General features: G+C 25.4%; 1 protein-coding gene across 1 annotated transcript; it reads right to left on the bottom strand.

The window, feature by feature from the left end:
• Positions 1–4,475: 4,475 nt before the first annotated feature.
• Positions 4,476–6,080, bottom strand: OCT59_016929 (uncharacterized protein; the record flags this gene model as incomplete). Its single annotated transcript, XM_025308874.2, has 2 exons — positions 4,476–5,474; positions 5,553–6,080. The coding sequence occupies 2 exons, from the start codon at positions 6,078–6,080 to the stop codon at positions 4,476–4,478; spliced, it is 1,527 nt and encodes a 508-aa protein (XP_025180583.2).
• Between the last annotated feature and the right edge of the window lie 7,355 nt (positions 6,081–13,435).

Here is a 13,435-nt window from a genome sequence, read left to right as displayed (position 1 = left end):
ATATTATAAAATTAATTTTTTACTATAAATAATTCATCAGTATAACTACCAATTGTCAAACCATACCTAATAAACAATATATGTTCTAATTTTTAATTACTTGAAATACTTCATAATGATCTACCGTAAAATCAGAAATTGGAATACCTACATTAGGATAACAGTTAGCTTTAGAATCATAATTTCTCCAGTCATTATTGCTTTTACAGTAAAGAAAACCCATATGTGGGCCTTGATCATAAAAACAATAAATAGCACTTTTTGGATTTTTAACATAACCAAATTTTGCAGTAGAAATAATTTTTCCATCTGCAAAACTATAAATAAAACTATCTGTAGTAGTTTTCCATCCACCTTCCTCATCCTCTTCCCAATCAAGTGGACTATATCCCCCAATTAATTGCTTTGAACCTTGAATTCTTGCTACCCAAATAGTAGCTCCTTTTTTATCACAATTTCTATGAAATGATTCACCATCACATCATTCTCGATTTGAATGATATAATAATTTAAAATCGTAAGGAATATCTTTATAATCATAATGTGAAGCATCTTTTTTATCAATCCATGAAGCAAAGAGAGGAATATGCTTTGATTGAATTAGAGTAGAATCAAGTTTAAATCTTAAATATGATTTCCTTGATGGTTCTATACTAGATTTAGGTTCAATATTAGGAACTATATGAAATTCTAAAAGATCATAAATTAATTCCTGTGGTAAGATGTCTTTGTAAATATAAATTTTGTAAAAGAAATCTGTTGGCTCAATATTATAGAATCCAATTAATGGAATAAATCTACTTAATAACCCCTTAATTTTTGTAATATCATCTTTATTCCATTTAGTTGGATTATTCTCCACATGTTGTTGAGCAAAACACCATTTCAATAAACCTTCCCAAACTTCAATTTCATTCATATTTAAATCATCTCTCTTTAATAATAATTCTAATAAAGGTGCTTTTAAATTAATAAATTTATCAGAATCAAATAAAATTTTAGGTTCTTCACAAATTGTATTAAGACAAAAATTCCATAAATCTGTAAATGTTTCATGCTGATAAACAATTTCAAGAATACCAGTTGGATTTTGATATAAAAATTCAGTTTGATGTTCAATTAAATAATATTCTTGAATATGAGAAATTAATTGTTGAACACCAAGTTCATCTACAGCTATCAATAATTTCAATACATCTGGTCCTTGCAAACTTTTTAATTCAATGTTTCCACAATAAATAAACCTTCAATTTATAATTTAATAATCATTAATTTTTATATTTTTTAGAAATTATTAAAACTTTATAACATAAATACATTGATTTTTTTTTTACCTGAGAATAATATTAAATATGTAAGGCGAAATATTTGGTTTCTTTAAAATAAATTTTCCATCCTTTTTTTCTGCCCATTCAGTAGAAAATGCCGCACTAAAATATTTAGACCTAATGCATAAAATATTTGAATGAGCATGGATTTCTTTAACATTTAGCTCTTCTCCAGCATAAATAATAACATCATATCCTATTTCAGTTTCAAGAAGTTTTTCATAATCATTAGATAACTCTGCCCAAAAATTTGAAAACATTGTAAAAAAAATGTTAAAGAATAAAAGAGCTTGTCATACAATTGGAAGTAAAAAATTAACCTTAAATGTAACTTTTATGGTGATCAACATGTCATGCACATGACCGCGTGACTTCTTTAACTGCGGATTTAATTTAACTTTGTTACCTTAAATGAAACAATAACTTATAACTGACATAACACCTAGTTTATTAGTAAATGTATTTCAAATAATTTCGCTTCATTAATCAAAATTTATGAAAATTCGTTTAAAATTATCATTAAATTCATAAATTTACGGTGATATTAAATATTTAATAAATAATTTATTTTATTGTGTTTTTCTTTCCTAATATTAATATATACAATAAATAATAAAAATTGAAAAAATTTTTTTTTCTAATTTAAACCCTCAAACCCTTAACAATTTCATGTACTAAAGTATTATTATATATTAGAAAATAATTATTTTTTCTTTACACAAACTACTTGATTCATTTTTTTTTAAAAAAAAACTGTAAATAATCAAAATATCGAGTTTTCTCATAAATTTTAACAACTTCTTAATATTATGAATAAAGAAAGGGGTTTACTTCAAAAAAACTCCAACTGTTAACAAATAAAATAAACGTTTAATTACAAAATTTCAGAGAAAATTTTTACGCTTTTACGCTTCAAATTTGTTGATCACACAAATTTTCTTGGCTTGTTATTGGCTGAGTTGGTTTGGAGGAAACTCCGATCGCGATATTACTTACAATCTAAGGTACAAATCACTAATTACTTTATGTAATTCATATCGGCGGATTTGTTTCATCACCTAAATATGCTGAATTTTTGCATTATGCAAGCACAGCAAAGTTAAGGATGCATTGCACGATATCCATAAAGATGTGTGATTAAAAAAAATCAATTTTGATACGATTTTAATTTTGGCCGGAATTAACATAATTTTGGCCAGATTTATGATATGTAGATCAGTGTAACATCATATGATAACGCTAAGCCACTCCAATAAAATGTTTTTTTTTACTTTCGCTTCTTTTTAATTTAATTGCTAATTTTAAAAAGTACACAAGTAGTATACGAGTCTCAAGTTAAAACTAAAAAATTGATCTTTAAATTATAAATTTAATCTATTACAGTATTTATAATACTTTAAATTTAAGTATAATAAGAAACATAAAACATTTTGAACGCTCAACACTTGTGACAAAAAAATAGTGAAATATAAAGATAACCACCCAAACTCTTTTCAAAAATTCACTTTCAAGATATCTTTACAATAAGTCTTCTCAAATGAACCTATATAAGCAAAAAGGGAGAATTTAGAACAATATTATTTAAAAAACTTAGATCTAAAAGGTAAAAAGAAAAAAAAAAGAAATAGAAAACTAGCCAATAGAATAAAAAAAAACTCCAGCACTAAATATTCATACAACTCACAGACTGACATACCTTAAGTCGGATGGGTTGTAACTATGTCGGATGGGTTAAAACACGGTTTTTTTTAAAATATTTTTTTTTAACGTTGGCAAGTTCAAAAAAAAAATTTTTTCAATTGATCTACAACTCACCTGATGTGAAATCTTGTGTTTGCTGATCAGTTTAGTATTACGCAAAAGGACCAATGAGGCAATAAAGCAATTTTATCCCGTGAATCAAATCCGCCCATATGTTATGATTAAACTTATTAATGGAAATTTTTCAAAAAATATTGTTTTCTCCTTACTAAAAATTATTTAAAAAAACGGAAAATTTCGTTAATGTAAACTACTAGGTAATACTGTACAGTAACTAACCGATTTTAAAGATTTTCGTATGGAAGCTAGTCCCGTGAGGTTGTTAATCATTAACGTTAATAAATGATCTCATATATAATAATAATTCTTTTTATTACTATATTTATTAATATATTCGAGGCAGCAAATAATAACCTTACTGACGTTCATTGATCATCTTTATCTTTCTTTTATTATTATTATTTTTATCTTATTGTTAATTTTCCGTATTTATATTCGAGGATCAAATATATAGAATTCGGTAAGATGAGTATGATATAATGTTGGGCGGACATATAATCTATATACTTATATATTCCATTAACAAAAAGTTGTAGTAAATTTAGAACGAGTACAACTGTCAAGTTTAAATCTAAAATATTCAAGAAAATATTGCCATAGCCTATCCAGTTTTAATACCACTTATATAAAAAAATATTAAAGTTCTTATTTCTATTTTACCAGAATACATGTAAGAGAACTCTCGAAGTTATATTATAAAAATAAAGTTACTTTGTGCTCATTAATAAAAGTATAACCAAAATACATGTTAATTATTTGAAATATTTCATACTTATCTATTGAAAATTCAAAAGTTGGAATACTTATATTAGGACGGCTAATAGCATTTATCATTATAATTTTTCCAAGAGTTACAACATGATATAGGAAATAAACAATATATGGATCATGATTGTTATGATAATAAATAGCAATGCTGGGAACTTAAATATCACCTACTTTTATTGCTTTCCATCTGTAAAATCAAATAAAGAGCATTGATGGTGCTATATTACTTTTAGGTTCAATATTAGGAACAATATGAGACTCCAAAAAATAATGTATTTTATTAGATCATTATCAATGTTTTCTTATCATAGTAATTAATGCATCGATGTCCCTATAAAAACGAAATGTGTTTGAAAAAAAAAAAATTTTTAAGATAAAATGCATAATGAAATTATAGCAGTCTCTCAAAAAAACTCAAAATAAATCGATAAATACTCAATCAACTCACATTATTAATACATTTGGGAAAGAACCACAACCATATATCAATAATATTTAGATCAATTGGAACATTAAACGTTAAAAAAAATTAGTGCTAAAAAAACTTCAGATGTTTTATTATACTCCACTATCACTTAAACTGATATTTGCATCACTAACTGTGGGATTATTGGAACTTTCCTTATCTTTACTTTCTTGCATATGAAATGCAATTGTAGAAGCTTGCTTCCAAGAAAAATTATAACCATTAGATTTAAGTTCATAATAAACAGATGCTATCATGTATAAACAAGGAACATGTTTCTTTCTATCTAAACACAATCCATCCTTTGATAGCAAATACATAATAGTTTCTTTAGATGGAATTTGAACTTTAGTAATATTTTCCCAGAAAAAATCTATAATAGGATCATCAAAATGAATATTATCAACCTCTAACCCATAACGATTAAAGAATGTTAATAGCAATCCCTGTAATGTTGTAAACGTGTGAATCATATAGGTAAACATATCCTCTAATTTTATGATTCTTAAATCTTGATCTTTTATTTTCAGCATCTGACCACTTATATCCCCCAATTTTGTTACCATTTCATTATAGAAAAAGTCTCTTAGCTTCTGATTTTCACAGCTCTCTGGCTGATTACCAACAATTACATCTATATCTACTGATTTTTGAATCCAAATTGGATACTTACATAAGTTCCATAGAGTTCCTGTACGTGAAAATTCCCAATCAATTATGCCTACAATTTTTATTTCATTATTAACTGAATGCTCAACAAGTATATTTTGTGCATCAAAATCACCATGGATAAGAACAAACGGTTTTTGATCTATTGATTCATCAAAAATTTTGGATAACTTGGATTGAAGTAAATCTAACTTCTTTATAGTATTTGCCACTTCACTTGTTGCCTTTATATGATCCAGTTTCCACTTTTCCATAAGTTCTTGTGCACCATGAATCTCAAAAAAAAATTTTTCTTTTTGAATTAAAGCATAAACCAATTCCTGCAATCTTCTAAAAGGGCCAGTAAAACTTGGAATTGAATTTCTTCCCTCAATATAAAACATAAGATCTATAATAGGTCCTATTTGAAAGGTTGATGTTACCTAATTTTTCATAGAATAAATTAATTACATTCAATAAATATTAATATATGCAAATAAAAAAGTTGATATTATACTTACAGAATCCATATAAAGACATCCAATCTCTTCAAACTGGCATTTTGTCCATAACTCGAGCAATATGTCAACCATTTGGCTTAAAATACATTTCTTTTCTTCAAATGTTAATTTATCCCAAACTCGATATAAATGCTGTCCAGGTAGCCGTTCCATCAGAATGTAAGGAGTCTTTATTGGATTATTAACAGTGCAATCCCAATCATATACTTTTGGAACTTTGATATTAGTATTTTGTGCAATATATTTCATAGTTGCAACTTCACTTTCAAATTTTTCTACAGGATGGGTTAGATCACGTGAAAGTCGAGCAATGCAGTCTGGTCCAGAATCAAATTGTAATAAATGAATTTCATTATAACATCCATTTGTCAGTCTACGAGTGCAAACACAGTTTCTGTTTAAACAACTGGAAGCAAGCTGTTGTAAAGCATTAGTATCTACATCCAGTGTATCATCTGATGAACTAGTAGAACTTGAACTCGATGAACTTGAACTAAAAATTTTACTTTTATTATTTTTGTTATTCATGGTTGTTGCAGTTTAATTTACTTTAACTATTTTATTCTGAAAAAGAATGTTTAAAAATGGAACAATAAAAATGACCTGAAGCGATAAATGATTCAAATGACAAATTACATATGACATGTCATTACACAATCATGTCATCATGTCATTTCATAATGTTAGCTAGCACTATATTATTTATTAGACTGAAAATGACTAAATGACAAATGGTTAGGAATAATGATATCATCAAGTCTGATATTATGTTCTGAATTTTTAAAAAATTGTAATATGCTAATTTTAAAATAGTTTTACCTTTATATGTATTTAATGTAATTTCTTTAGCACAGTTTGCCTTAACTTATTTAACCAATCAAATACATCAAATACGCTAAATATCTCTCACTATAACGAACCAGCCAATTAAATTCTTCTTACAGATGAAAACTGGGGATTCATTATATCAAGGATTGACTATAAATTTCTTATTTGCAACTACGTTTAGCAGATCTTGTGCCTACAGGTCTTATTTACTATTAAATTATGTATAATGATAGTAAAAGTAAACTTAAATTTTACCTTTGAAAGTTTATTTTAATATTTTTAAAATTGATTTAAGCTTATTATCATGAATTTTGCAGAAATAGTACTTTACTATGATTCACAAGCAACAAAATATTAAAGATGGGTAATAAAAATATTAAAGAATAATGTTGAAAAATATATTAAAGCACTTTTGTATATTTGCACAATAACTAAACTTTTCGTATAAACTTTATTTATAGGATTCATTTCAAAAATTTTAAAGGAAAATAGAATTTTTCATTTTTGCATTCTATGAAAGAGGATTTAGAATTGCAACAAAAGTTACTGATTAAGAAAATCAAGAAGATGTAGTATTTTAAAATTTGTAGTTTAAAGTTTATATACCAATATACCTAATAATTAATACATAATGAAGTTATAATGAAGTGATTAAATAAAAATGTTAGTATTCTTGATCCTTCGTTCAATAGCTAGTAAACAGCCTGATTATAATATGCAGATACTACTCTTATGCTATAGAGCTAAAAATCTATAGTAATAATTTTTTATTTGAAATGTACATTCTAAAAAATATTAATCATAATTGAGACATATTATGAAAATTGCCCAGAATGTAATAAACTTAAAATATGTTTGAATATGAGAGATTGATAAAGACACATTTATATTTAATCTCCTTATTTTGCTCAAGTTTATTGAACAAATTTAATTTCTAGATTTGGTATTTGAACTTATTATTTATTTTTTGTTAATAAATTTATTTTTGATTGTGTGCTAAAATTAAAAATAAATCGCCGAGATTTTACATCACCCAATTTTTTTTTATTTTTTAAATTTATTTTTTATATTTGTATTATGTAAATATCTTGCATAACAAGCTAATGTTTAACAAGAAATTGGAAGTAACTTAAAATAATAAAGTATGACATTTTATTTTTATTTAATTTAGACTTAAGATTCTGGAATCATAATATCACGTGCGTCTGCTTTTTATCCTGTTGATCTCAATTTTTTCATCATTAGAATTCGGTATCGGAACATTTCGCAAAAAGCCATTTCGCTGAAAAATAATCTCTGGCCTGAGTTATTTATAATTCTGCATAATGTTGGCCCTATTTTTCGGCGAAACGTCCTTTCGGCGAAATGTACCGTAACCTTAGAATTCTGTTGGAATCTGCCCATTTGTTTATAATAAACTAAAAAACTTCTTGAAAGATTATAATGTTTTAATAAATGATAGCCCTCATTGAAAATTATTTGTAGAATTAAAACTAATTGTAACATGTTGTATATACAGTATTGTTCGAACTTTTGTGATCTTTGATAAAATTGAATTTTTATTTTTACATTTATTGACAAGAATTTTTCTTACCTTTAAATAATGTCATATCAAAAAAAAAAAACTAGATTGATAAGAAAATTTCACATCTAATTGACACCATATACAGATCACGCTATATAGTTAATGATATCAGGTGATCTTCATTTTAATAGTGATATTCCTTGTGATTGGTTGTTCTGCTAATCGTGCTATCCTGGAAAGGAAGGAAAATTTTACTAATTTGGTTAGCTCTTATGCACTAAGTATAGGGTACGTTTTTTATATTATTGATATTGATATTGATATTGATATTGATATTGAATTGAAATTGAATTGATATTGAATTGATATTGATATTGATATTGATATTGATATTGAGTTGATATTGAGTTCAATATTACGAACAATGGTCGTTTATATAAAAAAAAAAAAATTGATCATGATTTGCAGCATGAAATTGGTTGATCAAAATCCAAGAGCTAACCATATATTGACATCAAGGAATAGGGATGCCAACGGTTGGTTCGGTTCGGTTTCGGTTTTAAAACCGCGGTTTTCAGCTGAAACCGAACTGACTGCAAAACTGACCGATAAAACCGAATTGCAAAACCGATCGCAAAATTACTGCAAAATTGAATGAACTAATGTTAGAAAGTGTTAATTATAATTTTATTTGATAATATTCCTTAAAATTATAATTTTTTTTTACGATAATAATGTCAATTTTGCGATTTTTTTCAGCAGAACGAAAAATCACGTGATCGACGCGTAAAAAATTTTCTTATTATTTCAAAAATAAGAATACTATATATATAAATAAACACCAAAATCATAATTTTTAATAGTATTCTCAATATAATTAACGAAAGAAACATTTTTTTCTTTTGGAATATATGATTAACTGATCAGTTTTTTTGTCAGTTTTTTTTATATATAAAACTGACGGTTAACCAGTCGGTCTTGGACTTAAACCGAACCGTAACCGAACTGATAAAAACTGGTTATAATCGGTTATAACCGAACTTTTGGCATCCCTATCAAGGAATTATGAATTGACTGGCCAAATATCTAAGAGCTAACTATATATTAACATCAAGGAAATATTTATTATTCATATACATTGTTCAGGAGGCTAATTCTTGTGATTATAATAGGAATTGAAGGTCAAAATATATATAAAAAAAATATATCTTAATTTTATAAAAAAGGCAACATGGTGACCCTGATTATGTAATAAATTTATATTTTTTGATTGGCTACACAAACATGATCATCGCGTCATCTAATAAATGTTTTATTTGTTTATTAGATAACGATAATTTTTTTTCCTTTTTTTTTATTGCAGTGCTATTTTGGCTTGAAAATGACTTTTTTTTAAGGCAATTTTTTTTTGTTTTTTTTTTGTTATTTTATTGTATTTAATGACTCTTTACTTTATTATTAACGCTAACTTTATTTTTTTTCTTTAGATAATGGGATGGCTTCTTTTTATTTGATGTATGTCTTTCTTGCTTTATTACTTTTTATATCTTTCTGTTTTTATTACTTTTTCATTTTATTTGAAATAATACTAACCAGTCATTTCTTTGTTCCTTTTTTTATGGGTGGTGTTTTTGATTATTTTTTCTTCACTTTTTTTCGTCTTTCTATCATTCTTTTCACTTCTTTTTACCTTTATTATTTTATTTCTTTCACCTTTTTACTTCTTTTTTATTCTCCATCATCCTTTTATTTCTTTTATTTTTCATTATTATTTTTGCTTTCTTTTCTTTTCCTATCACCCTTTACACTTCCTTCTCACTTCCCGTTTGTTCACCATCATCTTTCTTACTTCTTTTTTATCTCCTATCATTCTTTTTACTTTCTTTTCACTTCATTTTCGTTCACCATCATTTTTCTCACTTATTTTTCATCTTCTATCATCCTTTCACTTCATTTTCGTTCACCATCATCTTTCTCACTTCCTTTTCATCTCCTATCACCCCTTTACTTCCTTCTCACTTCATTTTCGTTCACTATCATCTTTCTCACTTCCTTTTTATCTCCTATCATCCTTTTTACTTCCTTCTCACTTCATTTTCGTTCACTATCATATTTATCATTTTCTTTTCATCTTCTAACAGCCTTTTCACTTCTTTTACATTTCCCTTTCACTTCCCTTTCATCCTTATCATCTTATTACACTTCCTTTTGTCCTTATTATCCTTTTTACACTTTTTTCATTTCTTTTCTTTTTATCCCATGTCATTTCTTTTTGTTTCCTTTTTTCTTTCATAATTATTAACGTTATATCTTCTTATTTCCTTTTTTTGCTTATTTATTAGCATTTTTTTCATTTTATCATTGTAATTTTTCTTTTTTTTTTATAACTATTTACCATTATTATTAGTTTTTATTTCTCTAATCAATAAAATATAATCCACTAAGTGTATAATTTTATAGTTTTAATATTGTATTTAACAAATAAAATTTTACTGTAAATAAAATATTCTTTAAAAATTAACCAATCAAAAATGAAAAATCAGCCAATTAAAATTTTATTACGTTACGTGATAGGGTCGTCATGACAGGTCGCCAAATAATGTTACCCAAATATATATATCCGAATTAAAAATAAATATATTCAAATTTTATTAAAATATATATATGTATATCCAAATTTTATTAATATATATATATACATCCGAATTTTGTTATTTTGTTAAAAAAATACATATACCCGAATTTATTAAATTTATTTATTAAAAAAAATATTATACAAATTTATTTTAAAAAAAAAACATTATATAAATTTATTTATTAAAAAACATTATGAGTTTATTTATTAAAAAAAAGCATTATACAGATTTAGTTATTATTTAAGAACATTATACAAATTTAATTATTAAAAAAAATTAACGAGTTTACTTATTAAAATATATATTACATGAATTGATTTATTAAAAAAATTATATACCCGAATTTATTAAATTTTTTTACTAAAAAAATATTATACAAATTTATTTTAAAAAAAACATTACATGAATTTATTTATTAAAAAAAACATTATATGAATTTATTTATTAAAATAAAAGCATTATTATTATATTAAATTAAAAAAAAAATTATTTATTAAAAAACATTATACGAATTTAATTATCAAAAAAAAATTATATGAATTTACTTATTAAAATATATTACATGAATTGATTTATTAAAAAAAATTATATATATTACACAAATAAAAAAAAATGTGGACATAGAATTGTCCCAAATTTGATTGTGTGAAATAAATTTTATTGAATGATTTTATTTTAAATATGAATATAAATTATAATATACGTTTTATATAAAATTTTTAAAAAGTTTACTACAGCATGGTTAGAAACTGAAAAATTTTTTTTAAAAAAAATTGTTAAATGTTTTTTATAAATTAAAAAAAATCATAATATTTCTTCTTTTAAAGCCAATTACAAAATTATTGAATCAAAATACAAAAAAAAATAAATTAAATTATTTATTTATTACCAATATTATTGTTTCTGCAAATAAGTGTTAAAATTTATGGTATATATCCTACTCTTAGTAAGGGCTGGTCACCGGCCCTAGGGTATGACTCTAGTTTCTTCTTTTAAAAATAATTACCAAAAAATCTCTATAATAATTTTACTTAGTTAACAAATTTTAATAGCCAACAATTTGATCAACTGAAAAAAATTTGAGATTTCTTTTAAAAGAATTAAGATCCTTTGCTGGCCATAATGAGCCAATTGAGTAAATTCCTTCAGATATTGCTTAAGATTTGCCGTAACAAATCTCCGAAAGGCATTTGAGCTCATCAAGATTTATCTTCATTTATATCTTGCAATTAAATAAAATAGATAAATAAATAATGGATTTTACCTTGTTTCTTGCTTTGGTACGTATATTCAGCAGTTGCTAGCGTTTGGCGAATCAATGTTAGATGAAACAAGTCAAATCTGTTCACAATTGTCTGCACTCAGCAGTGTTTTCTTCGATAGGAACATATTGTAAGCAAGTAGAAAGACATTACGATTAGTATATAACCACGAACATATCTGGTGAATGTTTTAACTTTCACTTTTGCGAAATGGGAGAACACCATTGTTTTATTAGAAAAATGTGTAAATTCGTATTATTGATACTCAAACGCCAAGTGTTATAAATTAATAAATAAAATGTAAAATTAAAATTTAACAATATATAAACAATTTTTTATTATTAATAAGACTGCTTATCAACTTTGCAAACGAAAGAAATAATTTGGTATAACTTTATTCATGGAATTCCATCTCTCCATCATAGAAACTGAATCTGACACTGTTCTAAATCATCGTTTTTATATTGACTTTCTAAATCATAATCATAAGCAATTCCCACAAAATCATCACCAGGAATCACTACTATTACCACTATCATTGTATCATACATAATATCATTAGACTCTTTATTTCATTTATGATATGTGTTTCGTAGTTCTTCAATTGTCAACATTGTATCGATCAATTGTTGGTTTAGCTAGTCCATTCCGCATGAATCAAATAGTGGTTCAACACTTCAATCCCTGTTGAATCATATGAATAAACCGAATGGACGAATAAACGATGCACAAGAGATATAAATATTTCAGCAGGATTATATATAACAATGCTTGAAATAATTTAAAATTGAAAGAAAAGTGCCTTTCGATCAGCATCTTCGAACCTGTGCCCGCTGTAACCCACTAATCAGAATATGATACAGTTCGACCACTTTTGGAATCAGTATTCCATCAAATGGCATTTGAATACACTAGTTGTACCCAACAAGCGTTGATAACATTAATTAAGTCATCCACAAATTCAGAAAGACTAGACAAAAAATCAGATATATTTGCAGCCTATATAATGCAATAATATAAAAAAAGGTGAATTATATGCTTATTTAATATGTAGAAAGATTAATATTCACCTTAAACTTACTTATAAATTTTGTCAAATGCTCACAAAAATAGCAATGATTTCTTTAAAATATTCCACTGATTCCCTTATTAACGAAAGAAAAGTGTTAAAATTTGAGAAAACATTTAAATATAAACACTGTACCTGAAACAGTAATTCGATTAAATTTCTTTGCCTCTTTGACGAGCGTAGCAAAGAGATCATTTAATAAACTTGTACTATCTATCTTAACATTGTTGATAGTTCCGGTAAATGAGACCTCAGGGTTAAAAGTCTCTATATACTGTAATATCGCAAGGACGAGGTGATATCTGGAGGAAAAAATAATAAATAAATGATTCGCATTATAATTTTTTTTACAAATGATTTTGCTTCCACATACACTCCCCTACCAAAAGTATTGGACCACCCTAAAAATTAATAAAAAAAATAAAAATATCAGGTTTTTGATAATAAAAGTTATAACTATTTTAAAGTTAAGTTCAAAATACTATTTAAAAGTGTTTTTTTTACGCAATTAATAGTAAAATTTATAGATATAGTTAATTTTCAAAATGGCAAAATTCTTAACT

Source organism: Rhizophagus irregularis, chromosome 25 (genome assembly GCF_026210795.1).
Source record: "Rhizophagus irregularis chromosome 25, complete sequence".
Taxonomy (NCBI): domain Eukaryota; kingdom Fungi; phylum Glomeromycota; class Glomeromycetes; order Glomerales; family Glomeraceae; genus Rhizophagus; species Rhizophagus irregularis.
Note: the sequence above shows the minus strand (reverse complement) of the source record. Positions and strands in the feature narration are given on the sequence as shown.